Below are 16,617 nucleotides of genomic sequence, written 5' to 3' on the forward strand. Positions count from 1 at the left end.
GACCCTGGTCTCTCCCAGTTCGAATAGGTTATTCCATAATACCTTTCCCTCTTTCCAATCTCTCTTTATCCTTCTTTTCCATGTGTGCTAATTCCCTTATAACCTCAGTTTCCTGACCCTTGAAGTCTAAACCCAATATTTGCCCAGTTGTAGTATTGATTGAGCCTCTTGAAAAAACCCATTACCAAAAGAGGGTTGCTGTAGTTTTGGACTATGGTTTGATATAGGTACAGTTGTGGATCCTAACCTGGAGCCTTTAGTGATTCCCTTGCTTGAAGTTGCACCCTTCTTCCCAAGTCTTCAACAAATCCAGTAAGCCTACTAGCTAGCAGGGAATGCTTGAATCCTTCACTTTTGATTCATTTCCTCTTGCCTTTCTTTAAACGATGAGTAATGGAGCCTGAAATTGCTGGGATGATACCGACGCTTGTTTTTAACTGAGAGCCCACCTCTAATGTTCCACAAGTTGGCCTTACAGATGGAGGTTTAGGTCCAACACTAGAGGGCCCAATAGGTTGTAGCCCAAATGGGTCATGGCCCAAAGCTACCTCCAAGCAGATACCAGGCCTTTCCTTAAGAGGTTGGCTTAGGCTTTTAATAAAACCTGGGGTGAGAATTTGACTGTGTACTATAGGTGTTACTACACTTATTTGAGTTTCATGAGTGCCCTCTACTCTTTGTTGCATATTTCCCACAAGCTGAGCTTCCACACCTTTCTGAGCATCATGATTGCACTATCTTTGGTGCAGGCTTTTCGCTGGCAATGAGGACTCGACCATACCTGTGCCTTCTTCATTTGAAATTCCTGTGCAATCCTTGATCTTTTCCACTACTGAAGCATGACTCCAACTGCCTTCGTCGGCCAGCTTAGCTCTGACCTTTATCCGAGATGCCAAATCCCCTAAAGCCACATTAGATGCTGATGCCACATCAACTGCCTTGTCAGCATCTTCGTTCACCAAGTTAGTTTCTACAGGAAGAGGGAGTACCCCATTGATGTTGGAGCAAACATCTTTGTCTGTCGCATTAGAATCCATTCATTTGCAATTACTGCTAACCTCTTCTGTGATCTGCTCCTCAAAGACTCTTATTGGATGAACTCTTCCATTGCACTCCAGGTTTGGGCTTGTACTAATCGGTTCCATAACACTTGTAACTATCTTGACCCGACCACATCGGAATGATTTAGGCGTATAGACATCGCCATCTAAGAGAACCATCTGTCCCCAAAGTCTTTCTATCTTGCGGAAGGTATCTGAGTTCCATAGATTAAGAGACAACCCAGAGTAGCTGATCCAAACACATCTCTCCTGCTAAAGATATATACATGTTCTCCATTCTGTGATATATTCACACCAGTCATGGAACCAAGCCTTAAGCAAAGTCATTTTGCTCAACAACTCTTTCTTTAAGCTGAATGAGATGATAACATCTCGCCCACCTCCCTCTCTGACCAACACATTCTTCACCCTCTTTTTATGAGTTCATTTTTCACCTACTGAATAGAGTAATCTACTTTGAGTCTCATAATCATTCTTTCGTATAGCCAACCATTTCCAAGTTCATCTACTTCGATGTTGTCAAAGGTGGACATCTGGGATCAACTCCCTTAATGACCTCTGTAAACGACCGACCATCAGTGCGTTGATGCCAAATCTATTTGGGTGCCATAATAGAGGCCTTCCTGGGTTCAAAATGTCTTGTTGGTAGGGATTTTTATCTATGCCTATCCATCATTCCTTTACCATACTCTGCAATTTTGACTGACAAAGATTTGTCATCTACCCACAAACCATTGCCTTTTTGTTCTGCTACATCAGCTGCAATAGAACAATCATAGCGCACGAACCCAAATCTGGTGTTTGTTAATTTCCTCCTCTTTTGTGGTATGAATACATCCTTCACCACATCAAACTTGTTGAACAGATCATGCAACTTTCTAGGTGCCATAGATTCAGGCAAGTTATCCACAAATAATGTAAACAAAGATGCTCTTCAATTTTCAAGCCGCGAGTTAGGGTGCATTGGTCTACCTCTTTGCTTGACCACTGGTATCCAACCTCCCCGTCCTCCGTCCTCCATCTTCTATGGAATATTCTAATTTTGAAATCATATTATTCAATATTAGTATAATATAAGAAGTTTTTAAAAATTTTGGAAGTTTCTTACAATTCGTGATAACTTTTCGTCATTGCAGAAAGCATTGGTTATGAAGGAAAATTTATTAGGTGATCCAGGGGTATTATATATGTGACAATACTCTTACTAACCACCAAATGTTATGTCCATTGGTGTTCCTTTGTGACTCAACACACAATCATGGACTCTATCTTTTCTATCAATCACAAGACTCTTTAAATATCACCTAACAATGTCCTACTAAATAACTTTTCATGATTAAGAGAGTTTGTGATCACTGGCTTCGTAATAGTAAGAATCATTTGATATCATATAAAATGAACTATCGGATTATTTCATTTATGTTTGGGGTTTGATTATTTGGTGTCTTTTTTTTGGGCTTATTTTTGTCTTTGGTATATATATATATATTTTTAATTTTCAAAAATTTTTAAGCTTTTAGATTTAACTCAACGAGACGAACCGAAAAATAAAAAAAATTTGAAACAATCCAAAATAAGTCCTAAAAAGACAAAAATAAGCAAAAAAATAGTAACTTTTTTGTTTGTTTGTTTATTTTGGCTTTTTCAATTTTTGTTGGAATTTTTCAAAAAAACTTATTTTTTAGTTTACACAAGATAGGAGAACTACAATATTTTGGCATAATTTTAAAAAATACTAAAAATAAAAACATTAAAAGAAAAAGTTGCTTTTTTAGGTGTTCTATATTAGAGGACTTGTTACTCAAATATAATAAAAATATATATATTCAATTGACTCATAAAAGAAGTAGAACAAAAATAATATTAGTGAATATTTGAAGTTTTTGCATTTTGTTCCAACCAATAGAAGAAAAAACAAACAATTAATATAAATTATTTGTAAAGATAAATCCACTCATGTGTTATATGTATCTTTTTAGGCAAAGTCTCATATTGTATTTAACATGTGTGGATTTATCTATACAAATAATTTGTATGGTTGGAAAATATTCTTGAGTTCACTCCTTACAGTACACATAAAATTGCAATAGATATTTTGACGATGATCTTTTCGGTTCATTCAAGACCAAATTCAAAGTCTTATCGTTGTCGATTGGTACCAACTCATACTTCACTTCGGGGGACTGCCGATATGGGATCCTACCTTTGAACTTCAGTTGCACGTTTTCTCCATTCGGGGCCACCTTGGGCTTGATCATCGCCTCCAACTCGAGCAATGTTGTCCCCTTTTTCACGTTACAGAACTCCTTCACATTGCCCTTGTAAGACGCACCTTCGTGATCAGACACACTCTCTCCCCCCCAATAGAACATAACGTTCTCATCTTCTGTATCAACCCTTCACAATTCACAATTCAAAAACTTAAAATAAGTACCTAAGTAAGGTGCTGTTTGATAAAATTGAAAATTAAAAACTGAATATTGAATTTTTTTAATCTAAAAAGCTGTTTGGTATGTATTGAAATTTAAGTATTGATTCAATTAAATTGTTTGATCTATACAAAAAATAATTAAAATTAAAATTGTCTTTTTACTTTTTACATTGAAATATTAAATTAAATTCTTTTATCACACTAATATAATTGATAAATAAATTATTGTAATTACAATTATAACATTATATTTCAAATTTTTGAAATATTATGATTATTAAAATTTTTGTCTCTTCTATAGGTAATAAATCATCTATGCAATAAAATAATGATGCAAAAGTAATCAATTAAAAACTTATTTCATATTTCATATACATACATTGGATGAACAATTCTTATATTCGGAAAAAAAAAAAAAAATAGAGTAAACCTAACAAAGAGTTGAAGTCCCACATCAACATATCAACATAAATAAATAAATATATATATATATATATATAATGAAAGAACAATAGTCTACAATCCGACCCAAAAAAATGAAAACAAATATAAATATTAAACAAAAGTGTCATAACTTTTCATTTATAACTTTAAAATGCACGTTATAAATTTACTTTTCATATCATAACTTTTGGACGGTATATATCCTTTTAGAGATCCACACTGTAGATTTATCCCGACTTATTAGAATAGTTTAGATATATAACATAGTTCCTATTCTTGTAGTGTTTTCTTTATATTTTATTTTTCGTTTTTAGTTAATTTTTTTCAAAATTTTGACAAATATTTATTTCTTAGGAACATTTAAAAATTTTAAAAATGAAAAAAAAAAAAAAAAAAAAAATTGACGAAAGAAAAAGAGACAAGCTTGAAAGCCACACTTGCTCCTTTCTTTCCGACTGGGTAATTTCAGTCCTGTCGAATTTTTTTTCCCCCACTGATTTGATTTGTAGCCAAGTAAAAATGAAAAGCTTTTTCACTGATTTGATTGGTGGATCGGTCTGGTTTTTGCTTTGAAGAAGGAAAAAAAAAACAGTATTATCAAACAATTAACAATAAATAAATAAATAAATAAAAAGTTACCTGTTCTTTGTAAGGAGATAGAGAAACGATAGGACAATAGAAACACCAGCAGGCCAAACAATCCACAACAGGGTATGAGGTAGAATCATTTGTATCATGGTCAAGAACCCAATGACGGACGACAACGCGCCAGCATACCCCCCTAAGCTTGCAGCGATTGGCGATTCGTTTTGCAATAAGATCACATTCATATTACAAGTGAAGCCAATTGCAATACAAGCAACAAGAATACCAAATGATTTTGCATGTGGTGGCTTTGAATTCAAAGCAAACTGCAACGGCGATCCCTCTGATCTGAAAATCACCATAGCTATGGCTGCACTGAAATTTGTGACTAGGAGCGTCTTCGATAGCTTAAGTAAGTTGTCGCCACCACTAGTCTTCTCTGCCAGAATCTCAAACCAAGATCGAGTCTTAGCTCGAGCTTGAGTCTGAGTCTGAGTCTGAGTCCGAGTCTGACACTCGTGAGATGTTGAAGGATGCTGGCTTTGAGTGTCACCAGTTCTTGGGTCTGTGTTTGTGTCAACAGATGGTTGTTGTGGCGGTGCAGATGGTTGGGTTTGCCGAACTGGACTGCCATCAACAGAAAATGGTGATTGGCCATTTGAATTTGAAATCATACCTACAAGGTACAAACAAAGATTATAAAAAAAAAGACCATGAATAATGCATGAAATCATGATGAATTTCAAAAAAAAAAAAAAAAAAAAAAAAAAAACTAAAACTAAAAATATTGGGGGATTTTGGGTACACTAAAATCACCTGCAATAAAGTTTTTTAGCCTGAATGGAAATCACCAAGATGAGGAAACTTTGTCAGCCACGAAACCTTACTGAATCTGCATGCATATGAGACCAATATTTTGTGTTTTTTGGTCTTTGGGTGGGCAAAACAGGATTATTTCATTTATTCATATAAATTATTGGGGTAGACAAATGAACACATAAATAAATAACTACATTCATGGAAAATAGAAGATCTGATACAAGTTAAAAAAACGGAAGTATCAAATTAGGGGATTTGAGTAGGAAAAAAATGGAGAAAATACTAATGTGTATGATCTATCAACAACAAATGAGGGGGAGAGAGAGAGAATGAATGAACGAACAACGAACAATGAACACTGTACTTATAATGATGGGCCTATTATGCGTTTGTTTGTTTGTTCGTTTTTATTTTATTATTTTTATCAACAAAAGATAAAAATTTTATTGATAAAATGTATCTACGATATTTCCACATATTTGGGCATATATATTTTTTATTGCGAATCCAAAGTATCAATTATGGGCCCTTATATTTTTTGGATTTTTTGATTTTTTTTAAAAAAAATAAAAAGAAGAAGATTGCATCTTGCATTTTATACATAAAATGGCCCACCAGAATAAAAAATACATATTTTATTCTTCTCCCATCTTGCATTCTCTTTCTATTTTGCATCGAAAAAACTTTTTGATCCTATTAGAGATTGCATCTATAGTTTTAATTTTTTTTTTCTATATACATAATTTATATATCATATTGTAAATATACACGTTTTGTATATATGGTGGAAAAAAATTATTTTTCTTTTAGTGTATCCGGTAATGAAATCTTGGTTCTGTCCCTGAGGGAGACTTTTAAATTATATATACCAAACTTAAATAAATTACAAAATAATATTTAGTAATTTATTTAAGTTTGGTATATAAAATTGCCCACCAAAATAACAAATACATATCTTATTCTTCTGCTATTTTGCATTCTCTTTCTATTTTATACCAACAAAACTTCTTCATCCTATTAGAGATTGCATCTATGGTTTTTAATTTTTTTTTTCTGTATATATAATTTATAGATATCATATTGTACATATAAACGGTTTTGTATATATGGTGAATTTTTTTTTTTTTCTTTTAGCGTATCCGGTAATGAAATATTGGTTTTGTCCCTGAGAGAGTCTTTTAAATTATATATACCAAACTTAAATAAATTACAAAATAATATTTAGTGGCGACTTAACCATTTGATGATCCTGCAGCACAAGTCCTGCATCAAGAGAGCCTCCACATTGTAATGATTCGTATAAATACATTGGATGAACAATTGTTATATTAGCTGCGAAAATGTTAGGACATCTGTAAGTTTCGGAGTCAAAAGACTTGAGAGTGCTCGGTATGTTTTTGTATATAATTACTAGTTGGCTTGACGTACTTAATTATCAATTTGTCAAAAAAAAAAAATTCAATTGATGCATTTATTAAGTTATATAAAAAGTCTATATTATTTCCTAAATACATAGGTTGTTCATATTGTTATCAAAAAGTAATTTTCTAAAATTATAATAAATAAAATTCTACTTAAGATCGACTAAAACATAAATGAATTAAGCATAATATCATTTGAAAATGATATGTTTAAAAACTTTAATAGAAAAACAAATTAGTAATGTTTATCTCAGTAAGGGGAAAAATTATTTGAAAATGATATGTTTAAAAACTTTAATTTTCACCTTATAACTAAAATAAAAATGCAATGTATATGAAAATGTATCCCTCGAAAATGAATGTTTAGTGTAAATTTAATGTCAATGAAATATCAACTATATCCATAATAATTATAAATTGCTGGTTTTTTTTTTTTTTCTAAATAAAATTTTGAATTAATAGCATTGTTAATTAAAAAAAGAGAGACGCCTTGGCAATGTAAACACACAAAAAACAATTAGAACACGCAACAAATTCTTCACAGGGGTAATTTTTGACCATTCTAAATTAAGCAAGTTCTATGAAAGGTTCATGAAATCTAGAGCATCTCTAAGGAATTTCTTAACGCTGTGTTTGGTTGGAGGATTTGAGGAGGGATTTGGAAAGGAAAAGGGAAAAGTTAGGTGAAATGTGAATAAAATATACCTATATTTCACCTAGTTTCACACACCTTTTCCCTTTTCTTTTCCAAATCCCTCCCCAAATCTCCCTACCAAACACAACATAAATGAAACTTTTTAGTTATTATAGTTAGAATCATCATATTTTAGTTCTTCTAATAGGCTAGTTATTACAATTATTATACTAACAAAAAAAAATTCAAGTCTAGCTATATTTGAAAAGTCTTGGGAGACTCTTTAAACTGTTTGTGTTTATAAATAGGTAAAATAAAGAATAACATTAGAGTGCATAGATTAAAAAAGAATTAAATAAAATAAATGATATACATTTTTTTATAGGTTAACTAGTAAAAAAATAAAAAGTATGATTGGAGTTGCTCTTAACTTTCATTGCAAAAAGTTTGAGAATCCAAAAAACAAACCACAAAAATTGAGGAATTTTTTTTTTTTTATAAAAAAAATACCCCTGTAAATTTAAAATAAATATATCCACATAATTCATTACAACGTTGCACACGTTTTTTTGGAACACATAGAGTCTATTTGATTTGCATGATAAATAGTATATGAGCATAATAATACATGAAATTAGTGTTAGTAATTCAACGGATTAGTGAGATAAATAATTTTCTCTTCCACATGTTTGCTTTCAACATATATGAAAACATATAATCTCAAATACACACACACATATATATATATATATATATATTGCATTATTAATTGTAAGATTAAAAATTTGCCAATTTTATCCAAATAACAAAAATTTTAATATATTTTTACAGGCTTTTCATTATCATGTGTCTCACACAACACATAGATCTATATCAACTTATTTTGACAACCCATTACAATAATCATAAAAAATAAAAATTTATTATAAAAAATCAACTATTTATTTTATATTTTTATACATCATTTTATAAAAAATTTAAAAATAAATTAAAATAGACAATTCTCAAAACAACCACAATGTCATGTAAAATGGAGAAGTGCGAATATAGCAGTCGTGTCACGTGAAGTTTACGTGGTTGCCCTACCCACCGTCCAAATTGAATGCCTAATAATGTCATGGAAAATTTATCTATAAATTTTATCTGAGAAATGTTGATTCATTTAAATTTAAGAGTTTTTTTTTTTATGAATCAATTAGTTTTTTTTTTAATTTAATTTGGATCATTTAAGTTTAAGTGAATGTTTTTTTATGATTTATTTTTGTAATTTTTTAATTCATTTTTGGGATGTGAATGAAAAGGTAAGGTGTGGAAGATTTTTTTTTGGAAGGATTGGTGGTTGAAATGTTGGTGGTTGAGTGTGAAATTCTACATTTCTATTAATATAGTTTTCTATCTAGTGTGATTTTTTAGTGTTATATTAAAGAGTTACGTTTCAAAAAAATACACTGAGAAGTTTTTTTGTGTTACATTAATTGAAGTGTTACGTTTAAAAAAAATACACTAAGGAGTTTTTTTTTTTTGAAATGTTACGTTTGAGAAAAGTATACTAAGGAGTTTTTTAGTTACCTTAGAGTGTTACGTTTAGAAAAAGTACAATAAGGAGTTTTTTAGTTACCTTAGAGTGTTACGTTTGGAAAAAAAAAAGTACATTAAGGAGTTTTTTTTGAAATGTTACGTTGTTATGTTTGAAAAAAGGGCAAATTACATATACCTCCCTCGAGGTTTAGCTAAATTACAGATACCCCCCTGAGGTTTATATTTTCATAACAAGTTGCCCCTTAATTGGTTATGCAAATAGTACCTTCAAGGGGGTATCTGTAATTTCTCAAACCTCAGAGGGTATCTGTAATTTTGTTAAACCTCGAGGAGGGTATATGTAATTTGCCCTTGAAAAAATTACACTAAAGAATTTTTAATGTATTATATTAGAGTGTTAAGTTTGGAAAAAATACAACTAAGAAGTTTTTGTGTGTTACATTGATTGAAGTATTACGTTTGTAAAAAATACATTAAAGAATTTTTTAGTATGTTACGTTAGAGTGTTACGTTTTTTGAGTATTACATTAAAGTGTTAGGTTTGAAAAAAGTACATTAAGGAGCTTTTTTGAAGTGTTATGTTTAGTAATTTCAATATTATGAGAAAACCCACATTTTAGCTATTTATGTAAATCACACTAAAATGGGACCTTTGGATCCAGAAGAATAAAAGAAGAGAACCAAACAATTCATAAGATCACTATTTGAGATTTATTAGTATTTTTTTCTTTGTTTTAATTTTCAATTGAACTGAGAAATTTTAAAATGCAAATTTTCTTACCTTCTTAGAAGTGAAATTTATCAAATTTTAACTGAGAAATTTTTAGTTTCCAAAAATTCCAAAATTTGAATAAAGTTTCACCATTTAATTCCAAATTTTCATTTTTGAGATGAAATTTCTCGGTTACTATGATGAGATTTACAATTTTTAGGTAAGAATTTCTCATTTTTATATACCAATTTTCTTTAAAAGGTTGTATAAAATTTCCATGTTTCTAAAATCATAGAGAAAATTTCAGCTTCTTGAGTTTTATGCAAAATAGTCAATTGGATGAAATTTCACAGTTCATCCCAAAATTTATATCATCAAATAACTACTACTTTGGGATTAAAATTTCCCTTTTTTTTTTTGTATGAATTTTTTTAATTTTGTGTGAAATTTATTAGTTTGTGGAAATTGAGAAATTTATCAAATTCAAAAACACTTGCAAATTTATCCACTTTTTAATTTTATGCAAAATATAAATTGGATGAAATTTCATGGTTTATGCAAAAATTGAGGTTTCTCAGTTTATGAGATTAAAATTATAAGTTTTTATTTGAAATTTCTTGTTTTTAGGTATGAAATTTCGCACTTATATATGTACAAAATTTCCCAAGTTTTTAAAACCAAGAAATTTCTCAATTTCTTGAATTTGTACAAAAAATTATGATTATATTAAATTTCATGATTTTATCCCAATTTTTCAATTTTGACAGAAAATTACTTATTTTTTGGAATGAAATGTATGGTTTTTGGGTTGTAGTTTCTCCTTCTTCAATATCAAATTTCCCAGTTTCTTTGAAATTTTCATGATCCATTGAATACTTTTTTTTTTTTTTTTTTTTTTTTTTTTGGGCATTTACACACAAATCGTAATTTATGAACTTATACTCCATTAAGTCTTAACTATGACTCTTTAGACCTTCAAATCCCATTAAATTTTTAATAATCAAAATTGTCCTTCAAATAATGATTGTTTATGATTTATGATAATCTATAAAGGAACATGATGTTTTGACATTTATTTTGATTTTCAAAACTTTAAAATATCAACTTGCAATTTTTTTTTTTTTCCAAAGAAAAAAAACTACATCTAAGTAAGATGCATCTAAAAAATTAAAAGAAAATGCTTAAAATTTTAAAAATATTCACTAAAAACAAAAAAAATACGAAAAATAAAAAATTCAGTTTTCAGAAAACTGAAACCAAACACACTGATTCATATTTTTTTTTGAAAAAATTGAAAAAACTAAATTATTTTTTTATGCAAAACTGAAAATTTTGTGTCTAGAAAGGAGCATGATGATGGAACATTGATATGAAAAAAAAAATTAAAAATGAAAAAACCGATAATATTCTCAGTTTTAAAACTGAAAAAAATTGATAATCTTCTCAATTTTATTAGATAATTGAATCAAACGTAGAAGGCAAAAAACGTTTAATCTCTCATGCTCTATTTTTTTCATCAGTTAGTGAAACAATTATCTGGAATATTACTATATAAAATTGATAATGTTTTTAGTTTTAAAAATTTTAAAAAAAACTGATAATATTCTTAATTTTACTAAATAAGACTTATTGGTACACAAATTTTAGATATGGACTAAACTCATAACATTTTGTAAATATGACTTTTAAGTAATTAACATTTTTTTTTTAAAAAAGAAAAATTTATTGATGAAATGAAAGTGAATATCACATGGGGAGCTTGGTGGGAATTGTATTATCGCGTGAAGAACATATTCCAATATAAAATAAGTGTACTTTTTGACTTTTTATGAGTTATATATTAGGTTTGATGGTCTTCATATACATACCAAAAAAAAGACAAGATTGGCGAGGCCCCAACTAAAAGAGGGAACAACAAGCAATGAGTTATATATTAGGTTTGATGGTCTTCATTCCTTCAATGATTGAGCAAGTTTTCAACCAAATGGCATTTTTAATTTTGATCACTTTCACTAACTTGGCTCTACATGTTTGATGAAAAAAAAAAAAAAGAAAAAAAAAAAAAAGGTGATTAAGTGCTTCATATGCCCCTTTCTTATTTCTTCACCATTTTATTTACAAAAAAATATTCATTTTCAAGGTGTTTGAGTGTGAGGATGCTTTGCGAATTTTATTTTTTGATTTTGATTGAGATTTTCTGTCAATATAAAATGGTAAAAAAAAAAATATTTACACCGAAATAAATAAAAGCTCAACTACCTTTACATGCGATTCCGACCGTGAAGTGGGCTTAGATGCTAATAACATGGATTGAAAAATTATCAATCCATCAAAAATGATTTGATTTGTGAATTACTTCAAAAATCAACACCAATTAATCAACGCACACCCTTACCTTCCACAGTTCTGTAATAATCAAATTTTGAACATATTTAAATAATTTTTGTCACATATCAGGTAAACAAAACCTACACTACACTAGCGCATAGGAAAATAATAAAAATAACAATAATAAATAAATAAATATATAAAAGGGAAAATTACTACAACAACAAAATGTCAGAATTTAATAAAATAAACCTTTTGAATAATTGACAATTCTAATATTTTAATTTATTTTCAATCTAAAAATCAGTCTATTTCTTTTAACTAAAATGGTAAAAAAATCAATATTTTAGTTATTAAAGTCAACAAAAAACATATTTTAGACATTTTATGTACATTTATATTGATTTTAATGACTAAAATATTATTTTTCTATCAATTTTACTTAATGCAAATAGACAGATGATTTAGATTAAAAATAAATTAAAAATTATAATTAAGAAAATTAAAATTTTTATTTTATTATAAAAGTCAAATCTTGAGATTTTTTTTTTTGGGATAATTTTTCCAAATTCATATAAAAGAACCGCGTCGACAAACTTATCAAACACGTATACGCATGTCGGCAAATATGTTGGATTGGTCCAATGCCATGGCCCATTATTCTAATTTTCTTGCCCATTTTCCACGGTGAGAAGTTGTTCTATGACTCATCCCCAAACAGTTTGCTTTATATTTTAACTGTTTAGAGTATTTCTAACATTTCATTAAATTTGTGTATTCATTAAATTTGTGTAAAATTTTAAGTAAAAATTTGATTTAATATGATGCGCTCCAATCATTTCATTGAATATGACCGGTCATCTGACCTATAATAAATTTTTATCAATTTTTTCTCAATCCGGTCATCCATCCAGTTATCTATCAACAGTCATCTATGAAATTTGATAAAAAGTTAAATGCTCTCTTGATTTAATAAAAATTTTGATTTTGTCTTCATTTGATATGAGTTTGATGACACGGTTAATGTCTAAAAAGTATGTGTTTTTTATCAAATTTAAATTTGATGAAGTATCTGAGTAAGGGTTGGAAATGGTCTTACATAAGGGAAAAAATAACAATAACAAACAAAACTTTAGAGATATTATGATTTTTTTTTTTTTTTTTTTTGTGAACTAGTTGCACCACAATGGCTCCATTTGGTGATTTTTTTTTTAAGCAAAAAGCTAATAATAAGAAAACAAAAGTTAAAAGTACTCATTTCTTAATTTCTAAATAATCATTTTTTTTAGTTTATTTATTAAACTATTTTTACCTAATAAATTATAAGCAAAAACTATATCAAACAATCTGATACAAATTATCAAATTAAAATAAAATATAACCCCAATTATCACTTGAGTAATATTGTTCTAATATGTTTAATTACAAAATTGGGCAAAGAGCTTCTATTTTATATTGAACTAGCGGTTGGCGTGCAATTCATCAAAATAGGAAAAAATAAAATTATACCTTAATAGTTTTACAAAATTTTGAATAGTTTTTCAGATGTAAATATACATTAATATTGACATCATAGATATTAGTCATATTTTAATAATAAATATATAAATTTCTTAACTAAATTTTAAAATATTAATAAATAATAATAAAAAAACATATTTCTTATTTTGATTTAAAAAAATATTCAAATAAATAAATAACTATAACGGTAACTCATTGATCACAAATCAATTATTATTATTATTATTTTTTTTTTTTGTAATGAGATGAGTTTCTCTCCTGTCCACTTTGTAGATTAGATTGTATTGTTGGATCCGTGACACTCACTACAAGAAATGTCACTTTTGGCTACCAAAATATTGGTCGCCAAAAGTAAAAAATTTGGTCGCTAAAACGATTTAGCGACTAAAAGGTTTTGTCGCCAAGTTCGTGGCCTATACCCTGTCGATAGTATTGGTGACTAAACTTTATTTGGTCGCCGAAAGTGTAACATTTGCCTACTAAACTTCTTTTGGTTGGCAAATGTTAGCTTTTCGCCACTAAAATCAGTAGTCGTCGAATGTGACTTTTGGCTACTAACATTCGTGTGGTCGGGGAATGTATTACTTTTTGCTACGAAAGAATTAGTCACCGAATGTTAACATTTGGCTACGAATCCGTACTTAGTCGGCAAACGTGACATTTCGGCCACTAATTTTTTAGTCACTAAAAGTTCTACATAAAAATTTTAACCAACTATTAGAGACTAAATATTTTGGTCACCAATAGAATACATTACTTTTTGCCACCAAATGTTTTAGCCGCCAAATGATATCCTTTTTTTTTCTGTGACTAAAGAATTTAGTGGCCAATAGTTTATTTCTCTCATTCTCAATTGTTTTAGCTACTAACTATTTAGTCACAAAAATTTTTTTAGTTATGTTTTTGCTACTAAATTATTAGTCGCCAAAACATTTGATTACGTATTTGGCTACCAAAATATTTGGTGGCCAAATACTTTTTGTTTTTGTTTTTTTTTTTTTAAAAAAAAAATTCTAAACAACCTGTATCCAATTTTAGTACAACCTGTATCCTGTATAACCAATATAATCCATCAACGCTAAATATATTATCAACCATTCAAGCATTCAACAATGTGCACACATTTTAGCTCCAACCATCCAAAACATTAATACTGAACGTCTAATTCTATATATAACACAAATTCCATACGAACCAAGTTTAATCCAACGTCAATAATTTCATTTCATACATAATACAGGACTAACCAAATTAATTAACAAAAAGGACATATGTACCACAACCTAAATTAGCATATATGCTAATTTCTACCATGCCAAATTAGTTTATATTTACCACACTAAAAAAGTAATTTGTACAAACCACTATATATACGGGTAGACGTATAAAAACAATGCCCTTCCGTACTTGTCAAAAAAAATCATATCCACATTTGTATGTCTAAAACCATCTACAAATAAAAAAAAAATGTCAAAAGTTATGTTTATGGCAATTAAAGGGGCCACAGTCAACAAAAGCAGTAAACAATTTTCCCAAAATATAACCGTACATAAACTAATAAGGAAAGAGTTAAACAAACTATAGTTTAAGATGGTAGTACCAAAATAGTTGCCCACGACATGGACATTTCATGTTCTACCACATATAGATGAGAATTCTTTCCTGGATTTGATCGAAAAAAATTTCAAAAATATATAGATGATAATATAAAAAATTTCAAAAATATAAAAATTTCGAAGGTAGTATTAGGGCATATACAATGTATTTATGTATATATGTATTTATATATAGATGATAATATTTTAATTTCAAAAATGCTAATATCTCTCAAGTTGAACATAAGTAAATTTCGCTGCTATTTGCAACAAATCATTGCCAAAGAGATTGATGGCATGAACCATTAGCATAAAATTTAAAGGACTTTTTTCTTAATAAATCAAAGGAGTGATTTGTTAAGATTAATTACATACCATAGTGGAGCAAATGTAGATGACAAATCAAGATCTTGAAAAGGGTATGGCCACCTGTTGCAAATAGTTACAGTTATAGGAAATTAGAAGTGAGATTTTTGTAATAAAAAGAAAAGAGTGTTAAAAGGGAGACGAGTTTACCAAAGCGAAACGCAGGCATGGACAATCCATTTTAGAATGTACATAAACAGCAGTCCACAGGAAAAAGTATGCAATTTGAAACCAAGGGAACCGCTGGAAGAGAAAGACAAGTCTAAAAGATTAAATTGTGAAGCAAAATAGGAATTGAAATCAAGATAAAAGAACTGCAACATACCAAGCAATTCAAAGTAGTGTCACCGAGCAGAAAAACAGCATTGATGGTATGCAAATTTATAATCAACTGCCACGTCAAAGATTAAGCAAACTATTTAGAAGACAAACAAAAGTTTTGATGATGAATCTTATGGATTTGCATGATATCAACTTTGCACCATATGGGTTTTACTCTAGGAAGCTAAATGATTTAGAAATTGACACATAAGAGGTTGATTTCATGTAGTTATATATATATATATATATATATCTAATGATATTAAAAGTTTTATGTTATTGAAACAGAAAATACCCTGCATCTATGAGACTACATAACCCTATGCTAAATTATGCAAAAATGTTGCTTTGATACAATCTGTGGTATAGTTATAGCTGCACAGTTTGACTAGGTGTGGATTTTATTACTTACAAAATACAGATCGTAATCTTTGATTGCTAGAAACGGTACAATTATGAACCAAAAGACGCAGTCCGTGAGCACCACCACACCTGCATTCATCTATTGAAGAGAAAAATAAAAGGTCAATAACTATGTGCAACAAGGCTATTATGTTTCTTATTTTGTGCTTAATTAATCAATTTATTATTTTTCTTTTTCAATACTGAGCTCAACGGAACCTTATCCAACCACTTGGGATTATCTAGATGAACCATATTTTTCCATTTCATGCAATTCTGAATTAAATCACTAGCTGATGCATCTTTTCTTTTTAACACATTATAATCTCAGTAAATCAATATTTTCATTCTGAAATAGGAAAAAACTATGATACAAGCTTCATTAATACCGAACAGTATCCTTGGGCAACAAAAAGGCTAAAGGATTAAGAAGGGATA

General features: G+C 29.1%; 1 protein-coding gene and 1 long non-coding RNA gene across 2 annotated transcripts; both read right to left on the minus strand.

Moving 5' to 3' along the window:
- Positions 1-2,905: 2,905 nt before the first annotated feature.
- Positions 2,906-5,769, minus strand: LOC114280320 (uncharacterized). The gene is made up of 3 exons (XM_082879655.1): positions 5,338-5,769; positions 4,576-5,197; positions 2,906-3,458 (listed from the first exon to the last, which is right to left on the minus strand). The coding sequence occupies exons 2-3, from the start codon at positions 5,193-5,195 to the stop codon at positions 3,119-3,121; spliced, it is 960 nt and encodes a 319-aa protein (XP_082735781.1). The 5' UTR covers positions 5,196-5,197; positions 5,338-5,769; the 3' UTR covers positions 2,906-3,118.
- An 8,849-nt stretch (positions 5,770-14,618) lies between these two features.
- LOC114260108 (uncharacterized) lies at positions 14,619-15,847 on the minus strand. Its single transcript, XR_014336307.1, has 2 exons — positions 15,466-15,847; positions 14,619-14,945 (listed from the first exon to the last, which is right to left on the minus strand). It is a non-coding gene; the product is annotated as an uncharacterized LOC114260108 (long non-coding RNA).
- Between the last annotated feature and the right edge of the window lie 770 nt (positions 15,848-16,617).

Source organism: Camellia sinensis, chromosome 7 (genome assembly GCF_055761805.1).
Source record: "Camellia sinensis isolate YWXY chromosome 7, ASM5576180v1, whole genome shotgun sequence".
NCBI lineage: Eukaryota > Viridiplantae > Streptophyta > Magnoliopsida > Ericales > Theaceae > Camellia > Camellia sinensis.